General features: G+C 35.8%; 1 protein-coding gene across 5 annotated transcripts in view; it reads right to left on the reverse strand.

Annotated features, from left to right (window-relative positions):
* ADAM32 (ADAM metallopeptidase domain 32) overlaps positions 1-22,869 on the reverse strand; it is a 129,125-nt gene that overhangs the window by 21,682 nt on the left and 84,574 nt on the right. For all 5 annotated transcript variants that reach the window (XM_085001075.1, XM_085001074.1, XM_085001073.1 and 2 more), the window contains 4 exons: positions 20,853-21,051; positions 10,457-10,562; positions 8,670-8,853; positions 5,112-5,195 (listed from right to left, as the gene is read on the reverse strand). In XM_085001075.1, coding sequence (XP_084857201.1) covers positions 5,112-5,195; positions 8,670-8,853; positions 10,457-10,562; positions 20,853-21,051 — 573 coding nt within the window. The remainder of the gene's footprint in view (positions 1-5,111; positions 5,196-8,669; positions 8,854-10,456; positions 10,563-20,852; positions 21,052-22,869) is intronic.

A 22,869-nucleotide genomic window follows, 5' to 3' on the forward strand; every position in this document is an offset into this window, starting at 1 on the left:
GGACTATTATTATTCCCACTTTACAGATGAATAAACTGCAGCCTAGATATTTAACTTGCCAAAAGCCACATGCCAAGTAAGTGATGGAGCCAGAATTTAAGCCCAAGCAACCTGGCTTCAGTCTCTGCCCTTGACCACTATGCTATGCTACTTCTCAAAATAATAGAAAATATTTCTAAATTTCTAAGATCACAGTTTAAAAACAGGAATCTATTTTCTCTATTCCATGGCTTAAATGTACATGGAGAAACGTATTCTGTTTGGGGGTATCCACTGACCCAGCTTCTGTCAGGTCACATCCATGTTGTTGTGTATGTGTAAATTTGCTCTGAAATATCTCACAGAAGTGATGTTGTCCTTCTCAGGAGACAAATGTTGTCAATTAGTCCTAATACTGTGTTGTTACTTTTGGATCACTTAGTTAAGGTGACGTCTTCCAAGCTTTTCTACTGTAAATAACCATGCTTCCATTTGTAATTAATAAGTTATTTACGAGAAGATACTTGTGAGATTATATAAGTATGTGGGTCCTCATAAAATTTTCACCTGCTAGTTTTAGCATCCATTGATAATTATATAACTCCATTATTCCTTCTACACTGATTATACTGTAAGGAAGAGTTTTCTCATATCTCCATTTATTTATTCAGCTATTGTTATCAGTAACATATTACTGAAATAGTCAAATGATCTTTGACAAGGGTGTCAAGACCACTCAATAGGAAAAGGAGAATTACTTCAGCAAATGGTGCTTGGAAAACAAGATATCCCATGCAAAAGAATAAAGCTGGACACTTATCTCACACAACATATGAAAATTAACTCAAAATGGATTAAATATCTAAATGTAAGATTTAAGACTATAAAACTCCAAGAAGAAAACAGGGGAAAAGTGTTATGGCATTTGACTTCACAATGGTTTCTTGGATATGACTCTAAAAGCACAAGCAACAAAAGTAAAAAATAGACAAATGGGTCTACAACAAAATTACAAACATGTATACACCAAAGAAAACAATCAACAGAGTGAAAAGGCAACCTACAGAAGACTCGCAAAAATCATATATCTGATGAAGGGCTAATATCTAGAATATACAAAGAACTCCTACAACCCAAGAACAAAAGATCAAAAAAAAAAACTATTATGAAAATGGACAAAGGACTTAGGCAGACATTTCTCCAAAGATATACAAATGGCCAACAAGAATATGAACAGAAGATGCTCAATACCAGTAATTAAGAGAAATGCAAATGAAAATCATAGCAATAGAAACAACAAAGTACTTTGTCTAAGTATGCTATAAATGCCACAATATAGTATTGAGTTTACTTTAAACAGTCAATTGTCTTCTTAAAAATGTTCAAATGCAATATATTATTTTATACTTATCCATATCTTTTTCATTTCTAGCATTCTGCATTGCTTTGTGTCATTTCCATAGGACATTGTTTTCCTTCCACCTGAATATAATTTAATATTTTCTTTAGTGCATATTTTCTAGCAATAAAGTCTTTCAGATGTTTATATCTGAAAAAATTATTTTCTCTTCTTAATTTCTGATTTTCATTGGATATAGAATACTAAATAACAGTTTTTTCTCACATTTAAATGATGCCTTTTTTTTCTTATTTTCTGATAAGAAGCCTAAAGTCATTCTTATCATTGTACCTCCAGATGCAATGTGTGTTTCTCCTCTGATTACATTTAAAATACTCCGTTGGGAGTCCCCGTTATGGCTCAGCAGGTTACGAACCTGACAAGTATCCATGAGGATGCAGGTTCAGTCCCTGGCCCCACTCTTCAACCTACTGAGTCCGTGATCAATGTGGATCCCACCCAGGCACTGCAGTTCAAAGACTGAGAACAGGTAGAGAGGCAGGGAAATCAGAGAGTACATTCTTTTTTGTTTCCCTTCTCTCAGGGAAAACCTATGCTGCCTATTGTCTAATATATGAAAACTGTTATCTCATACATTTCTTTCTTTCTTTCTTTCTTTTTGCTTTTTAGGGCTGCACCCATGGCACATGGAGGTTCCCAGGCAAGGGGCTGAATTGGAGCTATAGCTGCCAGCCTAGGCCACAGCCACAGCAATGCCTGATCCAAACCACACAGCTCCCGGCAGTGCCAGATTCTTAACCCACTGAACAAGGCCAGGGATCGAACCTGCAACCTCATGGTTCCTGGTCGGATTCATCTCCACTGCACCACAACGGGAACTCCTCATACATTTCTTTCCAGCTTTTTAGTTGTTTATGGCAAGAGTGTGATTAAAGATCTGTATATTCCTCCATACCCCTAAAAATCCATGTACTTCTGAGAAAATGGTAATTCTGAGTGTTTCTCCACTGTGTCTCAAGTCCTCATGTAAAGAAAAAATACACTTTTTACTCCTACAGATCTAATTATGGTCTGGAATATCATTCCACTGTCAAAAGTCTCAGAGTTTCTCAGAGTGATTGAGTACATAGATGGGGCTGAACAACTCAAGAAGAATATTGATGCACTGTGTCAGAGGACAAGGATGACTTGCAAAGTACTTAGGCAATAATCAGCATGATTTTAATTTTTCCTTGGAGATCCAGTCAATATAATACAGCAGTATAAAGAACTGAAAGTATAGCTACTAGAAATAAGTGGGTAATGTTATTGCTATTTTCAAGAGAAGACTGTCTACCAAAAACCTCAGAGTGATTGAGTACATAATTTTCTATAGTAAGCTGCTGGAATAGAAATGAATATGCAGATATCATTGGCTTTCCTATACAGTAAATGCTTGCTTTGCACATGCTTACCAGGACTATGTATCTTTGGTAAACTTAATGTAAGTATCAGCAATGATACTTAATGAAGTATCATTTTGATGCGCAATCCTTTTGTCTCAAAAAACAGTTCTCAGAGCTTCTGAGAGTCTGTCTCCCAGATTATAATTCTGTTTGGTTAGAATAAATTCCCTTTTTTTGTTTTGTTTGTTTGCTTTTCAGGGCCACACCTGCAACATATGGAAATTCCCAGGCTAGGGGTCGAATTGGAGCTGCAGCTGCCAGCCTATACCACAGCCACAGCAACTTGGGATCCGAGCTTCATCTGTGACAACACCATAGCTCACGGCAATGCTGGATCCTCTCTCCCAGTAAGAGAGGCCAGGGATCGAACCCACATACATCCTCATAGTCAGGTTTGTAACCCACTGAGTCACAATGGGAACTCCCCCCTTTTTTCCTTCTTGACTGTTATCTGAATTTGACATCTTTGACAAGATAATAGATGTTAACTAAACATACTGCAGTAATCATTTCATAAAATATTTTATCCGATATAGGACTACTATCCAAAATATACTCAAAAAAAAAAAAAACCCAAAACTCTAGAAGATGAACAACATCTTTCAAAAATGCACAAGGCAGATGAGTTCCCATTGTGGTTCAGAGGTAACGAACTCAACTGGTATCCATGAGGCTGTGGGTTGGATTCCTGGTTCTTATCAGTGCGTTAAGGATTTGGCGTTCCTGTAAGCTGTGGTATATATAGGTTGCAGACATGGCTTGGGTCCAACATTGCTGTGGCTGTGGCATAGACCAGCAGCTGCAATTCCAATTGCACCCCTAGCCTGGGAGCATCCATATGCTGTAGGTGCATGCAGTCCTAAAATGCAAAAAAAAAAAGCACAAGACAATTGAAAGTTGAACAGATACCTCTCCAAAGAAGATATATACGTTGCAAATAAATTGAAAAGATGCCCAACATCACTTGTCATTAGGGAAATGCAAATTGAAACAATGAGATACCACTACCCACCTAGAAGAATGGCCAAAATCCAGAACACTGACAACACCAAATTCAGGTGAGGATGTGGAGCAATAGGCACTCTTATTTATTGCTGGTGAATGGAAAACTGGTATGAATGCTTTGGAAGACAGTTTGGTGGTATCTTACAAAACTAAACAAACTCTTTCCATAAGATCCAGCAGTCACAGTCCTTAGTATTTACTCAAATGAGGTGAACACTTATGTTCACACAAAATCTTGAGCATGAATATTTATAGCAGCTTTACTGACAAATGCCAAAAAGTGGAAGCAACCAAGACGTCCTTCAGAAGGTGAATGGATAAACTGTGGTACATCCAAAAAACGAAATATTAGCATTAAAATGAAATGAAATTCAAGCCAGGAGAAGAAATGGAGGAACTTTAAATGAATATTACTAAGTGAAAGAAGCCAATCTGCAAAGGCTGCACACTATGATTCCAACTACATGACATTCTGGAAAATGCAAAACTATGGAAGCAGTTAAAAAATCAGATGTTTCAGAGGTAGAAGGGATGGAAGGATAAATAGGCAAAGCACAGAAGTTTTTAGGCAGTAATACTACTCTGCATGATATTATTAATGATGGATATCTATCATTATTCATTTGTCCAAACCCATAGAATGGATAGCACCAGCTGAACCCTAATGTAAACCATAGACTCTGAATGATAATGATGTGTCAATGCAGGTTCATTAATTGCAACAAGTGTACCAATCTGGTGGAGGATGTTGACGGTAGGGGAGGCTATGCGTATTGATTGGAGTCAGAGGGTATATAGGAAATCCACACTTTCTACTGAGTTTTGCTATTAACCTAAAACTGCTCTAACAAAAAAATAAAGTCTAGAACATAACTAAATCACTTTGCTGTACACCCGAAACTAACACAACATTGTAAATAAACCATACTTCAATTTTCTTAAAATATCTATTATGAAAGGAGGGATAAAACCAATAGTTTTCCTTCATCCTATGTATTCACAGACAAACAAATTTTAGCATGATTATCTTCTCTTAATTAACAAGTTAATGTATTTATTGGAATATTTAATATCTAATATCTCTGAAAAGTGCCCAAATGTAATAATAAATTTGCTAAGGTCATCAATAAGTCAATTCTATACAATGTTCTCTAAAAGATGTGGCTACAAATTTACTAACCCGATTCAGATCTACATTTTAGCTAGATACAACAGGTCCTAGAACACAGTAGGAACCCAATAAATATCAAATAAATTAATGATAGCTGCTGAAAAATGTCCAAGATGAGATTTGGGGAAACATGAACCACACGATTACTTACGCCATGTCCACTGCACTTCAATGAACAAGTATGTGATCTTGCTGTATATGTCCTTGATTCTACACATTCACGGTTTACACAAATCTAAAGAAAAACACAGAAAAAATTCCAAGTTAGATGAATCCAATTATCTTAACATTACAATCCATAATTTTAAAACATAAGACCATAACCATTTGATGCAATAAATTTCTGTTAAATACTGTTTTTTTGTTGTATCCCACAAATTTTTCTGTTGTCTTTTTTTTTTTTGGCCACCCCATGGCATATGGAGTTCCCGGGCTACAGTTGTGACAACTGCAGCAATGCTGGGTCCTTTAACCCACTGTGCTGGGCCGGGGATCAAACCTGCATCCTGGCGCTGCAGAGATGCCACTAATCTTGTTGCATCACAGCAGGAACTCCAATCTATGTTGTATTTTCATTTTCATTTAATTCAAAATATTTTTCAATTTAAGATTTCTCCTTTGGTATAAGTGTTATTTAGCTTAACCTACACACAAATATTTTGGAATTTTCAGTAAGTCTTAAAGTAAACTATGGACTTTAAGTGATAATGATGTGTCAGTGTAGGGTTGTGTCTAGTGTAGGAGTCTGTACTCATGTAGGGGTAAATTGTATATGGGAATTCCCTTTACTTTCTGCAACTCTACGGAGTTTCCTGGTGGCTTAGTAGGTTAAAGATCCGGCATCATCACTACTGTGACTTGGGTCACTGCTGTGGCATGGGTTCAATTCCTAGCCCCAGAACTTCCATATGCCACAGGTGTGGCCAAATAATAATAATAAAGTCTATTTTTAAAATAAATAATTTTTAAAAAAATGACTCAAGCTCTGGTCTTTGATTTCCCATGCAATGAGTCTAGAAGTTGCCACTCCATCCTAACAATAGATAAAAAGTTAAACAAACTAAAAAAATCAACAACCCTTCTAGAATCCATAATAGAAGTGAAGACATAGGGCAAACCACAGCCCCCATTGGAGACACACAAGCAAACACAGAGGGGTCACAGCTTCCCAGAATAAGATTCACAAGCGGAAATCACCTGGGGTACTTGCCAGGGTAGGAAAGCCTAAACAGGAATTGATGAAGTATTGGAGGCTCAATGTGGACAACTCCGAGAGCAGCATCCAGTCATGGGGGACCAGCACAGTTTTGTGAGATGTACATCCAGGAGCTCAACCAGGTTCTCACAGTAAATATTAGAGAAAAATTATCTTGTTTTGTGGCAGGAGGAGGGAAGAAGAAACTGTTTTGAAATAGCCAGAGAACTTTGTTCTAAACAAAGGTTGCCCTCAGGAGATCCAGTTAACTAGAGCCTAACCTGCTGCTATTTTATTAGAGCCCAACTCCAGCCCACTCCAGCCATCCTGTTCCATCTAAGGGAGGAGAAAAGACCCGAGAAGCACTTGTAAAGTTCACAGTCCAGAGGCACAGGGTCACCGAAAGATCAAGACCTAATTATAGGACTAAATAACACTCCCCCCCACCAAACACCTCACCACCGCATTACTAAAGTCTATTTACAGCAGTTCTATTATCCCAAATATCATGTCTGGCTCTCAGGAAATAAATAAGGTTATATTAAAAGCCAAAAAACATAATTTGAAAAACGGAGCAAGTATCAGAACCAGACACGTCAGGGATACTGGAATTATCAGACTAGGAGTTTAATCATAATTAGTATGTAAAGGGTGCTAATAGATGAAGTAGATAGCATGCAAAAATAGATGGGCAATGGAAGCAGAGACAGCAATCCTAAGGAAAAAAACAAAAATAAACGCTGGAATTAAAAAAAAAAAAAACACTGTCACAAAATTTAAGAATGCCTTTAGTGGGATTATTAGTATACTGGGCATAGTTTAGGGAAGAATCTCTGAGCTAGAAGGATATATCAATAGAATCCTTAAAAACTAAAAAGCAAAGAGAACAAAGATTGAGAAAAAATAACATAATTTCCAAGGACTGTGGGACAACTACAAAAGGTATACACATGTGTAATGGAAATGCCAGAATAAAAAGGAACAGAAGAAATATTTTCAATAGTAATGACTGAGAATTTCCCCTAAATTAATGTCAGACACCAAATCACAGTTTTAGGAAGCTCAGAAAACAACAAGCAGGATAAACTCCCAAAAAACTACATCTAGGCATACCATGTTCTCACAGAAAATCAATGAAGAAATCTTGAAAAAACCAAGAATTAAAAGAACAAACAAACTCCTTACACATAGAGGAACAAAGATAAGAACTACATCTGACTTTTCAGAAACCAGGCAGTCAGAAGAGAATGCATATAAAATATTTAAAGCACTGATAGAAAAAATCCCCAACCTAGAATTCTATATACTGTGAAATTATCCTTCAAAGGTGAAGGGAGAAAAAAAGGTTTTCTCAAACAAAAAATTGAGGGAATTTATCACTAACAGAGATGCCTTATAAGACATATTAAAAGAAGTTCTTTAGAGAGAAGGAAAATGATATAGGTCAGAAACTAATAGGATGTATAACAAGAGTGAACACTTATTAAATCTATTTTCTTGGTGTGTACATGATGTGTCAATGCAGGTTTATCAATTGCAACAAGTATACCACACCGGTGGGGATGTTGATCATGGGGGAGAATTCCTCATACCACCTCAGGTACCCACAGTCATAGCTAGCAAGGAAGACAGCAGTCTTTATCAACGTTGATCACAGCTGATATAAAGGCCCAGAATCCATGCCACTGTGCCCTCCTGGAGCCAGAGACACTGTTGTGCCCCCACAAGTCAGATCCACTGCACCCCACCCAGCTTGTGTGCTTACACCCACTCAAAAGTGAAGGTCTTTCCCCACCAAAGCCAGTCTATAAGTTCCAGGAAAGATAACTGATCCTTCAAATGAGATTTAGAAGTAAATTTATTCCTACTATGTGTTCTCCAGATTTGAGCTGGTATTATAAATAACAAATTATAATAACAATCAATAATAGCCAACCTATATTTAGCTCTTACTATGTGCTGCGCATCATGCTAAGTAAGCACTTTATACTATTATCTCATTAAATATTTGCAATAACTCCATAGAGTAAATGTTATTATTATCCCCACTTTACCTGTGATATCTCAGTTTGTCTAGGTAACTTCCAAAATCACAAAAAATTAAGAGGTGAATATTGATTCTTGGCAGGCCCACCTAAGTTTTGTTTTTATCTCCTGGACCACAAAGAGACAGATATTATGTGGGATTTCTTCTTTCTTCTCCAAGAACAAAAGTGAGTTTCCATGTTATGAAATATTTAACTAAAAGGATAAGTATTCCCAAGATTTCTTTACTCCCCATTCCAGCCCCCAAACCCTTGGAGTTTCCTTGCTCACATGCTGAAATTCTAAAGGGGATCAAATACTCCCATTACAATCCTCAGAGACCAATTGAAGCTTATTCATTTTTTCTTTACCTAAATATTTAAGGTTATATATCACGAGAAATGAATTGCAATTTTGTATTTAAATGAAAATATTTATTAAATAAATTAATAAAACTAAATTTAAAAAGATAGATTTTAAGTCATTTACCCTCTCATCATCACAAACAGAGCCATTCTTGACTATCATTGGATCTTCTAAACCTTTCGCAAGTGTGTAGTGAATAGTTATACATACAACATTTCGTACAAAAGCATAAATCACAGAAGCATTTTCTTGAAGGAAAGGAGTTTGAGAAGGGTAGGTGCAAATTAATCTTCCACAAATAAGATCCCTGCAAACATAATAAAATTATAAGATTATTAAACATTAAGCATTTATTAGGAATACTTGATTTTGTTTTCTTTGACAAAATAAAAAATTAAGAATGGCTCTCCATTTAAGGCAACGTGTCTAAGGAAAATGTAATATTTAAATATTGCTAATGTTTAAAGTAAAAAGTGAAGCCAGAATTCCTGTCATGGCGCAGCAGAAACGAATCCAACTAGGAACCATGAGGTTGTGGGTTCGATCCCTGGCCTCACTCAGTGGGTTAGGGATCTGGCATTGCCATGAGCTGTGGTGCAGATCACAGACGCGGCTTAGATCTGGCATTGCTGTGGCTGTGGGGTAGGCCAGCGGCTACAGCTCCGAGTAGACCCCTAGCCTGGGAACCTTTATATGCCACAGGTGCAGCCATAGAAAGACCAAAAAAAAAAAAAAAAAAAAAAGACAAAAAAACAAAACAAAAAAAGTGAATCCACTGATAGGAGCTTATCTTTCAATGGCACTAATGATTTTTTAATTCAGTATGCAGACTGGTATACTTATTGCCAAATAAACAATTCACTTAAGCATTTTCTATCCCTCTGAGGGAGAGAAAGACAAATATAAGATGGGACCCCTACCCTTATTAAAAGTGCAACAAATGAAATAAGCAAATTCTTCAGAGATTTAAGATGAGGATATATTCTAACTCATCAGTTAGGGAAACACCATAGAGAAGATGCCATATAAGTCAAAGCTTAATAAATTTAGTAAGGGAGTTCCCGTCGTGGCGCAGTGGTTAACGAATCTGACTAGGAACCATGAGGTTGAGGGTTCGGTCCCTGACCTTGCTCAGTGGGTTAACGATCCGGCGTTGCCGTGAGCTGTGGTGTAGGTTGCAGACGCGGCTCGGATCCCGCGATGCTGTGGCTCTGGCGTAGGCCGCCGGCTACAGCTCCGATTCGACCCCTAGCCTGGGAACCTCCATATGCCGCAGAAGCGGCCCAAAGAAATAGAAAAAAAAAAAAATTAGTAGGATTTCAATAGGCTAAGTTATTTATAAACAAAAGTAACAGCATAAGCAAATTAAGGAAGCATAAAACTACATACTACGTTAACCAGTCTATAAATTCGATGAGTACCAGGGCCGTTGTATGCTTTGCTAACTAGTATCTAGCCCAATGTCCAGCATGTGGTAGGTTCTCAATATTTGCTAAATAAATTCCTGATCAAAATATCAAAGAACTGACTCTTCAGATGCACGGGAAACTGAACTTCACTTTATAGACAAAGAGTAGCCTTTAGCTTTAGCAAACAGTCAAGTGGATGGGAGTAGTATTTTTACTTTTTTTTAAAATGCGTCTGTTTAGAGAGGTGCAATAGTTATTACTAGCTTCAATCTTAGATCAGATATAGGGGCCTAATGATTAACTATATATAAATATTTGAAATTTGGATTAAAATTTAATAAGCCTATAGCACAAGAGGGATGTCAAGGCTAGAGATTTTGATTTCAGATTCACTCCCATACACATGTGATGCTTGAAACTACTGGAATGAATGACTATACAGAGAAAAGCTAAAAATAGAATCTTATAGAACCAGCATCTTTTAATATTTGTATAGTATACCTCCATGCACAATATTTAAATCTGCCTCTTTCTTTACCACAGTTCCCAAACCTATCATTTTGAGACTGTATTTCTTCATAGCAGGCAAATGGAGCATTCTTTGAGCCTGTCAAAGTTAGAAATATATTTGGATTAAAACTTCATTTATTTTCCATCTTCCTCCATTTCCTCATATACTTGTGTTTCTTTTACCTTTTTCTCTATTACTATCATCTACTCAAAAGTTTCCTAGTGACATTGTAAGAAAAGAGAAAAAAATTAAAAGTGAAAAGCAATGCTCATTGTTATTTCTCCTTTTAACTTCATTTTCAGTCATTTTCATCACAAAAGATATCATGAGGGTATGGGAGAGTTATAGATGTGTAAACCTTGAGAGAACTATGTGAAAGAAGGCAAAAAAAAAAAAAAAAGATAACACACAGGGAAACTGTACTTGTTCCCTTAGATTCTGAGAAGGGATTATTAAAAAAAAAAAAAAAAAGTCGGGTCTATAACAAAATCTCATTGAAGAAAGCTGCTATCTTCAGAAATTATAAAATGAAGGGATAAAATTGCCAACACATATACTTACCTATTTTTCCTTCATAACTTTATTTTTATCACTATGAAAAAGTACTGAAATCTTGGTAACTTAAAAGAATATGCATGTCACAGTTTCTGTAAGTCTGAAGTCTAGCAAAGCACAAGTAGGTTCTCTGGTTAAGGTCTCACTAGGCTGAAATAATGTTCATGGCTGGGGTTACAGTCTCATTTGAGGCTGGAGTCCTCTTCCAGTCTCTCTCTCTCTCTTTTTTTTTTCCAGCCACTGCTCTATCTGCCAAGGGCTCTTAGCCCCTAAGGATGCCCCCTAAGGTCCTAGGCACATGTCCCTCCTCGCAACATGGCAGCTTATTTCTTCCAAGCCAGCAGAAGACTTTTTCTGACATTTCCCATCTTTTAAGGGTTCACATGATTAGATGGCACCCCACTCGGAATATCTCCCTTTCCATTAATTTAAAGGTGACTGATTATAGACTTTAATTACACCTTAAAAATGCCTTCATATTTACTATATAATCTAATCATGGGAATGATATTTCATCATATATTCACTGGTTGTCCCCCAACTCAGAGAGGGGATTATCCAAGAAATGTACACCAGAAGAGTACGGGGCCATCTTAGAATTTTACCTAGCACAGCTGCCGTCTCCAAAATGAACCATCCTAAGTCAGGATAAAACATAAAAGTAGATATTAATATCTACCTCAGTGGATTGTTGTGAGAATTAAGATGACATTTATTTAGCCACTCAATTCCCATCTAATCCTTCTACATTTTAAGATCAAAGTTTCTCCTGTTTACCAGCCCTTTCTGTGATTTACACTTTTCCCACTATTCTTTTTAATTTTTCACCTTCTCCCAATTCTATTTCTTTCCACCATTTTAAAACAACAGTCCATCAAAGGTGATTGTACATTTAATATGAAAACGGTAATGCTATTTCTAGGTATTTATAATGCTTAATCAGTTCAGTTGTGAGTCTGAGAATACCAGGATAGGAATGTTCTTTCTCCATCCTAGTTTTTACTAGTCCATCTATTGCTTCTAAAGGTACCAATGAGCCCTATTATTAATTTCTCCCTTGAGTACCCTCTCTCATTAGTGTTAGGGACTTTCTCTCAGCTCAGTCTGGTTTTTCATGGGTGATGTGGAAACACCAAAGGAGCAACACTTTGAAAATGTGAAATCACATGTGAAACACTTCCTTAAATCCAATATACTAATCAGCCTATAAAGTAAGACAATTTGCCGTTCCATAGTTCAAATAGTGTATTTAGATTCCCTCTATTATCAAATGCCACAAAAAAATGTACATAGACTTTCACAGATAGTTGTGCATGGCTGGTACTAGTTTAGTAAATGTTGTAAAATTATTGCAAATAATTTAGACAAAATTCATAAACAGCACTGCATAGTACAGAGTTTGATGCTATACTCCCTTGACCACTATTAGATGACTAAAAGGCCACCCCATCTCAATTGGAATAAAGGGAGCCACTGAAATGTTAGTGAAAGTTTTAGCTTTCATTACCTGGCATCTTACTCAGACTGTCTCATGAATAATAGGCATTTTCAACTTAACACATCCTAAAAATAAATTCTGTTTTATACCCTAGACTTCCTTATAGGACCATTAGCCAACCAATGTTCATGCCAAAACTCAGGAACAATTCTTGATTTCCTTTTCCCCTCTTACTCCTACCTCTACCAACTAATCTAAATCTTAGGGACACTGCCTCCTAAGAACAGCCTGAGCATGACCAGCTCTCATCTTCTCCATAGGTACCACTCTAGCTTGAGGTATTATCAGTTCTCTTTTAAGAGGCAACCACAGCCTTCTAATTGACTCCTCATTTCTACTCTCCACTCCTCACAGTACTTTCTCCATATCAAAAATCAGAGTGATCCTTTTAAAAATAAAAACCATACATCAACTTCTTACTTAAATATCTCCAATGGTATACCATTACACTAAGAATAAAATCCAGTTTTCTTACCATGATCCTTACTCAGCCCTGTTCACTACATTTCAGCCACACTGCCCTTTTTTTCATTCTTGAATACATCAAATTCATTACTAACTCAGTAGGATAACATTTCTTACAAGTGAAATGTTCTTTCCCAAGATCATCTCTTGGCTGGCTTCTCAGTACTCAAGTTTCTATTCAAATTTCACTTCCATACAGAAACCATCTCTGAACACCCTATCTAAAACAGCCTCAACTTCATGATCTGTTTGTTGTTGCTATTGATGCTGCTTTATCTGGAAGAATTTTCTGTCATCGTAATATTCATCACTAATGGAAACAATTGTGTTTATTTATTTACTAATTTTTATTGTTTATGCCTGAGGCCTTCAATGGAATATAACCTCCATAACAATATGAATCTTTTTTTGTCTTGTCCATCACTGGGTTTTCAGTGCTTGAAGAATGCCTTATCCAATTAAGGTGAATAAACGAAAAAACCAACACCCTGGGAAATATACCTCATGAGCTATCTTCCTTATGGAGTTTGACATCCAAAATCAAAACCTCCAACAGGAATTATACCTATCTTATTTGAAGGCATACAGATTTAAAGATTAATATTTGAAACAAACTCCTTTGTGGTATCTCCCAAATTATGTGTCCAATGTTGCCTCATTAATTTCAATAGTTTCTGTCTTGTAGCCTTCTACATATTTTTCTTGAAAGAGGCAATTTTCAACCCTACATTTTCCAAATATGTAGATAGAGCCAATTTAAACTTTCCACAAATTCGGAGTTCCTGTTGTGGCTCAGCAGTTAAAGACCCCAACTAGTATCCATGAGGATGTGGTTTTGATCACTGACCTCAGTCAGTAGGTTAAGGATCCAGCATTGCCATAAGCTGTGGGGTAGGTCACAGACATAGCTCAGATCCTGTGTTGCTGTGGCTGTGGTGTAGGCTGGCAGCTATAGCTCCAATTCAACCCCTAGCCTGGAAACCTCCATATGCTGCAGATATGGCTCCAAAAAGACCAAAAAAAAAATTAAAAGCTAAACTTTCCACTAATTCATGATGAGAAGAAAGAATGAGATGGTATATTCAAAGTTCTAGAATGCCAAGAATAATTTACGCAGCAAAGCTGTCCCTAAGAAATTAGGTGGAATAAAGACTTTCTCTAATAAACAAAAGCAAAAGAAATTGATCACAACTAAACCTACCTTACAAGAAATGCTGAAAGGAGTTAATCAGGCTGAAATGAAAGAAGCTAATAAGTAACATGAAAACAAAAATAGACAGCTTACTGGTAAAGGCAAGGATATCATCATATTCAAAATACTCAAACTGTGATACAGTGGCATATTAACTATATAATTCTAGTACAAGGTTAAAGGACAAAAGTATTAAAAATACCAATATCTACAATAATTTCTTAATGAATACAAATTGAAAAAATAGGTAACTTGTGACATCAGAAACATAAAAGGAGGAGAGAAAAAGCATAGAGTTTTGTTTGCAATCAAAGTTAAATTGTTATCGAAGTTCCCGTCGTGGCTCAATGGTTAATGAATCTGACTAGGAACCATGAGGTTGCGGGTTTGATCTCTGGCCTTGCTCAGTGGGTTAAGGATCTGGTGTTGCCGTGAGCTGTGGTGTAGGTTGCAGACTTGGCTCAGATCTGGCATTGCTGTGGCTCTAGTGAAGGCTGGCAGCTACAGCTCCGACTGGACCCCTAGCCTGGGAACCTCCATATGCCTAGAAAAGGCAAAAAGACAAAAAAGTTAAATTGTCATCAGCATAAAATAAACTGTTCCATATATAAGATGTTTTATGTAAATTTCATGGTTAAACATAAACAAAAACCTAACAGACATACAGAACGTTTCACTCAACCACAGACAAAAGCACATTCTTCTCAAGCACACATGGAGCATTTCTCCAGGGTAGATCTTATGATACAACATAAGAGAAGTCTGAGCAAATATAAGACTGATATCTAACCAAATATTTTTTCCAACAACAATGGTATGAAACTGGAAATTAATAACAGTTGGAAAACATACCAATATATGGAAGTGTACACATAAAAACACAAAGGATTGGAGTTCCCGTCGTGGTGCAGTGGTTAACAAATCCGACTAGGAACCATGAGGTTGTGAGTTTGATCCCTGGCCTTGCTCAGTGGGGTAAGGATCTGGCGTTGCCATGAGCTGTGGCGTAGGTCGCAGATGCGGCTCAGATCTGCATTGCTGTGGCTCTGGTGTAGGCCGGTGGCTATAGCTCTGATTAGACCCCTAGCCTGGGAACCTCCATGTGCTGTGGGAGCAGCCCTAGAAAAGGCAAAAAGGCCAAAAAACAAAAACAAAAACAAAAACAAAAAACCCCACAAAGGATCATTACAGAGTATTATAATTATATACCAAGAAACTGGATAACTTAGAAACAAATGAATAAATTCCTAGAAATAGATAACTGACCCAAGACTAAATCATGATGAAACAGAAAATCAGAACAGACTAATTACTAGTAAGGAGAATGAATCAGTAATCAAAAACCTCTCAATATAGGAAAGTCCCAGTCAGATGGTTTTTCCTGGTGAATTATATCAAACATTTAAAGAATTAATGCCAATCTTTCTCAAACTCTTCCAACAAATTGAAGAAAATGGAACACTTCCAGTATCCTACAAGGCCAGCTTTACTCTGATGTCAAAGCCATATAAGAACATACGAGAAAAGAAAACTACAGAGCAATATCCTTGATGAATATGGATATCAAAATTCTCAACAAAATATTGACAAACCTAAAAAAAAAAATTAAAATACTAACAAACCAAATTCAACAGAACATTAAAATGGTCAAACCCCATCAGGTAAAATGGTATTTATCCCTGAATTCAAGGATGGTTCAACATATGCAAGTGAATAACTGTGATACATTACGCTGAAAGAACAAAAATTTTAAAAAATCATATGATCCTCCCAATAGATGCAAAAAAGGCATTTGATAAAAAAATACATTTTTCATGATAGAAATGATCAACAAATTAAGTATAGAAGGAACAGATCTTAACACAAAAAAAGTCATTTATAATAACCCCACAGCCAACACTATACTCGATTATAAAAAGTTAAATTTTTTCCCTCTAACATTGAGAACAACATAAGGGTGCTCATTCCCACCACTTCTATTCAGCATAGTACTAGAATTTGTAGCAAGAGCAGTTAAGGAAGAAAAAATAAAAAGCATCCAAATTGAAAACAAATAAAATTGTTTTATAGAAAATATAATCTTATATAGGGAAAAATCCTGAATATTCCACCAAAAAGCTGTTAGAACTAGTCAACAAATTAAGTGAAGTTACAGCATAGAAAATCAACATATGTAAATCAGTTGAATTTCTGTACATTAATAACAAAAGAGCTGAACATTTTTTTTAAATGCCATTCCAAATACAATCAAAATCAGGAGTTCCCATCATGGCTCAGCGGTAACAAAACTGACTAGTATCCGTGAGGATGTGGGTTCGATCCCTGGCCTTGCTCAGTGGGTTAAGGATCCAGCGCTGCTGTGAGCTGTGGTGTAGGTAGCAGACACAGCTCAGATGCTTAGATCCTGCAGTGCCATGGCTGTGGTATAGGCCAGAAGCTACAGTTCTGATTCAACTCCTAGCCTGGGAACTTCCATATGCTACAGGTGTGGCCTTAAAAACAAACAAACAAACAAAAAGCATCAAAATCAATATAATACTTTGGAATAAATTAAAATCAAATAAGTAAGAGATGTGTAGCCTGAAAACTACAAGATTTCCATGAAAAAAATCTAAGATATAAACAAAAGGAAAGATATCCTGTGTTCATGGATCAAAGGAATTAATATCATTAAAATGTCCATATTACCCAATGCCGTCTATAGAGTCAATGCTATCCCTAAAAAATTCCAATGGCATTTTTCATAGAAATATTTAAAAATCCTAAAATTTGTATGGAACCAAAAGACACCCTGAATAGCCAAGATGATCCTGAGAAAAAATAAAGCTAAAGATATACATTTCCTTATTACAATTATACAACAAAGCTATAGTAATTAAAACAGTATGTGATGGCATAAGAATAGACACACAGACCAATGAAAAAAGTTTCAGAGCCCAGAAACAAACTCCCACATATAAAGTCAATTAATACTTTGACAAGGAAGCCCCAAATACTCAATGGGCAAAAGAGAATCTCTATCTCTTCATTAAACCACTTTGGAAAAACTGGATGGCTACATGCAAAAGAATGAAATTAGACCACTATCTTATACAACTCATAAAAATGAACTCAAAATAGATTAAAGCTTAATTTTTTTTTTTGTCTTTTTAGAGCCTCACCTGCAGCATATGGAGGTTCCCAGGCTAGGGGTCTAATCGGAGCTGTAGCCACCAGCTTGCACCATAGCTCACGGCAATGCTGGATCCTTAATCCACTAAGCAAGGCCAGGGATTGAACCCTCAACCTCATGGTTCCTAGTCAGATTCGTTTCTGTGGCGCCACGACAGAAACTCCCTAAAGCTTAAATTAAAAAACTGAACCAATAAAACACCTAGAAGACACATGGGAAAAGCTCCTTAACATTGGTCCTGGTAATGACTTTTTGGAAATGACACCAAAATCATTAGCAACAAATGCCAAAAAAGGGAAAAAAAAAAGTGAACTTGATCAAGCTAAAAAGATTTTTGCACAGCAAAAGATACAATAATAATAAAAAAAAGGGCAAACTATGGACTAGAAGAAAATATTTTCAAATTATGTACCTGATAATAACAATCTCCAAAATATATAAAGAATTCATTGAAGCCAATAAAAAAAGATCTGATTGTAAAATGGGTAACATAACTGAATAGATTATTTTCAAAGAGGATATACAAATGGCCAGCAGATATATGACAAGGTGTTCAGTATCACTAATCATTAAAGAAATGCAAATTAAAACCAGAATGACATATTACCTCACACTTGTTAGACTGGCTTCCAACAAAGAGCCAAGAGATAACAAATGTTGATGAGGATATGGAGAAAATGAAACATTTGTGCACTGTTGGTGGAAATGCACATTGGTACAGCTACTATGAATTAACAGTATGGATGTTACTCAAAAACTTAAAAATAGAACTACACTATGATCCAGAAATTACACTTCCAGTCTACTTCATATCCAATGAAAATGAAAACATGATCTCAAAAAGATATCTGCATTCCAATGTTCATTGCAGCATTATTCACCACAGGCAAGATTTGGAAACAACCTAAGTGTCTAACGAATCGCAGGAGTTTGAACAGGCCTCCCCTAGTGGACCACTTTGGCATATGGATTATTTTGAGCTAAAGGCAATCAAGACCCTGCAGGCTCAAAAGAAATCTCTACTCTTTTCTTAACAACCTGGAAGAATTTAAATTAGGGATTCTTCCAAGAATTGTTATTATCAGAGATAAATCTATCTAAGTGGCCCTGTCTGCATGGCAGGGCAAATATCTAATTACCAAACATCTATTCTTCTTCTGGTCCTGTGAATGACATCCCAGTCCTTGAAAGCTCCAGGCTCCTATCCCATTGCTTAGCTCAGGATGGCATATACAACTTTTCTACAATCTTTTCTTAGCCTCTCTGCTTCTATTTTTTATGCTGAAAACTCCATCTTCTCCAGCTTTACTTTTACCCTATATTCCTGCCTGAAAAACAGAAGCAGCACTGGTAAATAACTTAAGCTTAAGGACAAAGACCAAAAGGCACAAGTTATTCATGTAGTCAGCTGTATAAGGACATAATGCATTGGTCTAGGCATGCTGGACCTGTGCAGAGAGGCATGTGGTTTGCACAGCATGATATGTCCTGTTAAGATAAGTGGAAGATGAGCCTCATGACCCCAAGGGGTTTACGAGGGGTCCTTAGCAGGATACGAGGTACAAATCTAGGCACACTGGGCATGCTATCTGTGGAAGCACAATGGTGATTCTCTGGATGCTATGCATAAATAGCTGATGCCAGGCTTCCCTCAATGCTAACGATTGTTAAAAGCTAAACCAGATACCAGCTACGTGACTTTTTAAAAAAATTTAAAAAAAAACTGCATCCTGCACTTACAGCCCCCTCCTCACTTGATGTAATCCTAAAGAGCACAATAAAAGCAGTGTGCTTTCTTGAGGTGGGGCTCTTGGTCCCTGAGACCATGAGAACCCCGTTCCCACATTTGATTAAGACAAATGTCTCTATGTTTTGTTTTATGTTAACCTTTTCTTAAGTTTCGTAGTGCCTGTTCTTCAGCCCTCACCTGCTGAGCTGGTCCCGCAACAACTCATTTTACATTTCTGTCTCTGAATATCTTATGTATATGGGGTCTCTGACTCTTTCATGTATGTGGGGGTCTCATACGTATGAACTAAAATTTTATTTCTCAAGTTAATCTATGTCATTTTAATTATTTGATGAGGCAAAGGAACTAGAGGAGTTTAAGAAGGATGGAAAATTTTCCCCTTTCTGACAGGATTTTAATGGGTAATGAAAATGAGAGATATCAATATTATTAAGTTATGAGAAAGAAATAAATCCTGTCATTTATAACATGGATAAAACTTGTGGGCATTATGCTAAGTAAAATTAGTGAGACAGGGAAAGACAATACTCCATGATATCACTTAGATGTGGAAACTTACTGAACTCAGAGAAACAAAGAATAGAGAAATAGTTACCACAGGCTAGGATGGTGGTGTCAAATGGGAGATGTTCATCAAAGATTACAAACTCCCAGTTATGAGTAAAATAAGTTCTTGAAGTCTAATGTACAGCACGGTGTTTATACTTAATAATACCATATTATATACTTGAAAGTTGCTGAGGAAGTAAATCTAAAGTGTTCTCACCATGAAAAATGAATGTTTAGTTAACACTATGGTGGTAATAATTTTGAAATATATAAAAGTACCAAATCAACATGTTGTACACCTTAAACTTATACCATGTTATATGTCAATAATATCTCAATAAAGCTGGTGGTCAAGGAGACTTAAACTAACCTAAAACTATAAATCTACTAGAAGAAAACACTGAAAGAAAGTTCTTGGACACTGATCCGACAATATTTTTTAGGAAATGACAAAAAAGCAAGGCAACAACAAATAAGTGGGACTGCATAAAACTGAAAACTTCTCAGCAAAGGAAACAATCAACAAAGCAAAAAGTGAAACCTATCAAATGGAAGAAGATATTAGCAAACCATATATCTGATAAAGGATTTATCTCCAAAATATATAAGTAACACATATAACTCAATAACAAAGGAAAACAGATTTAAAAATAGCAACGGCTTAAATAGACATTTCTTGAAATAAAAGATATATAAATGACCATCAGATAAATGAAAAGGGGCTCACTAATCATCAGGGAAATGCAAAGAAAAATCACAGTTCACACTTTTTACGATAGTTGTTTTCAGAAATGCAAAAGATAAGTATTATGAAGAAAGGGGAACTTCTAGAGACTGTTTTTAATAATGAATATTTGTAAAAACATCATGGAAAACAGTAGTTAGGCTGTTTAAATGTATTACCTTATGATCCAGCAAGCCTATTCCTGGGTATGTATATATATGTAAACATACATGTAATGACTATGTTAAGTAGCTGACAGAGGCAATTATTGCACAACGTGTGTGTGTGTATATTTATCAAAATATTAAGTTATACACTTTAAACATATTTTTGTCAATTATACCTTAGTAAGTTTAAAACATAAAAAAATAGAGATGTTAAGTAGAATAAAGAATATAAATATAAACAATTATCCATTGTCTTGGTAATGTTAATAAAAATATTTATGTCCAACTCCATAGATATTACAAAACAATATTACCTTTTCCAAATATTCTCTCACAATGTGCATCAAGATCACGGCAGTCTCCTTCAAAACAAAAGGCTTTATTGTTTTTACATGAGTGTCCATCATGTATAGTTACATCAGGTGGACAGCTTCCTGAGCTTCCATTACAAGTCTCAGAAATATCACATTCAGGATGTGCAGTGGGCCTGCAGGTAGTACCTGCTTGCAGAAACTAGTAGAAATTAAAATGTAAAAATGAAAGCATTGTATATAAGATTGTGTTTATCAATATATATTTCAAAATTGTCCTAAATACATTTATAGCTTGATGATGTACTTATTCATTAATGTCTCTTAGTATCTTCTTTGTATAAAGCATGATAATCATACTGAAAAAAATTGAGAATTATATGATAATCATACTGAAAAAAACAGAAGATAAAACACTTGTACAAGTAAAAGTATAACACAAATATGATATGATGAGAGCCTAAGTTTTGTTAGCGTTTGGTGGAAGGGGGGGAAAAACAGTTTTTGTTTGGAATAATTATTCCTTATGGGTAAAAACTGTATAATTTTTATAATTTTCAAATAAAATATACTTACTAAAAATCATAGTTTATAAGTATGGAATATCTGTAATTTGAAAATATGAAACCTAAATAACTGAGAATGAATAGTGGGAAACCAAGGAAGATTAAGGAGGCAGTTTAACTACAGAAGTCTTTGAAAAAGAAGAAAACCAACTGCAATCTTTCTCCTGAATTATCCTATGCTTAAATAACACTTTCATGTATACTGAAGTTTTGTAGAAAGAATATTAACTGGGTATCTATCCCATACTTCATAATTTCCAGTTGACACTAAAAATCACAGAGGTAAGAATTAACCACATGCTAAGATTCTAGAAGAAAAATAAACATAAAACTGCATCAGTCAAGGACAATAAAGAACAGGAAACCAGTGGCAGGTTATTCAATAGAGGGGCTCTCATGTGATGAATCTGTCACAAATATGACGGAAGAAATGAAAAGGAAAATAGGAGATAGTAATCAATATCTTCATCATTTAAGACAAAATGTGGCCTTTAAGATAAATGATCTTTGCATAACAACTCATAGTTTAAATTTTGTGCTAACATATAGAATTTGAAAAATGTTACAGGAAAAACACAGTCTCTCCAATAAGTGGTGCTGGGAAAACTGTACAGCTACATATAAAAGAATGAAATTAAAACACCCTCTAACACCATACACAAAAATAAACTTGAAATGTATTAAAGATCTAAGTGTAAGGCCAGATACCATAAAACTCTTAGAGGAAAACATAGGCAAAATACTCTTATATATCACATCAATATCTTCTTGGATCCACCTCCTAGAGTAATGAAAATAAAAACATAAATAAACAAATGGGACCTAATTAAACTTAAAATCTTTTGCACAGCAAAGGAGACAATAAATGAAAAGACCACATGCAAAATGGGAAAAATACTTGCAAATGAAGCAACTGACAAGGGATTATCCTCCAAAATAAACAAACAGCTAAAGCAGCTCAATATCATAAAAATAAACAACCCAATCAAAAAGTGGGCAGAAGATCTAAAGAGTCATTTCTCCAAAGACAGACACAGATGGCCAAAAAACACATGAAAAGATGCTCAACATCGCTAATCATTAAAAAAAAGGCAAATCAAAACAACAATGAGCTATTACCTCACACCAGCCAGAATGACCATGATCAAGAAGTCTACAAACAATAAATGCTAGAAAGAGTACAGAGAAAATGGAGCCCTCATACATTGTTGGTGGGAATGTATATTGGTACAACCACTGTGGAAAATAGTATGGAGGTTTCTCAAAACACTAAAAATAGAACTACCATATGACCAGTAATCCCACTCCTGGGCATATATCCAGAGAAAATCATAATTCAAAAAGATAGATGTATACAGATGGCCAAAAAACACATGAAAAGATGTTCAACATCACTCATCATTAGAGAAATGCAAATCAAAACCACTATCAGGTACCACCTTACACCAGCCAGA

This window comes from Sus scrofa, chromosome 15 (assembly GCF_054392235.1).
Source record: "Sus scrofa isolate SSC_HxYL_T2T_F1_AM1 chromosome 15, Sscrofa_HxYL_maternal_Yorkshire_Landrace_v2.0, whole genome shotgun sequence".
Taxonomy (NCBI): domain Eukaryota; kingdom Metazoa; phylum Chordata; class Mammalia; order Artiodactyla; family Suidae; genus Sus; species Sus scrofa.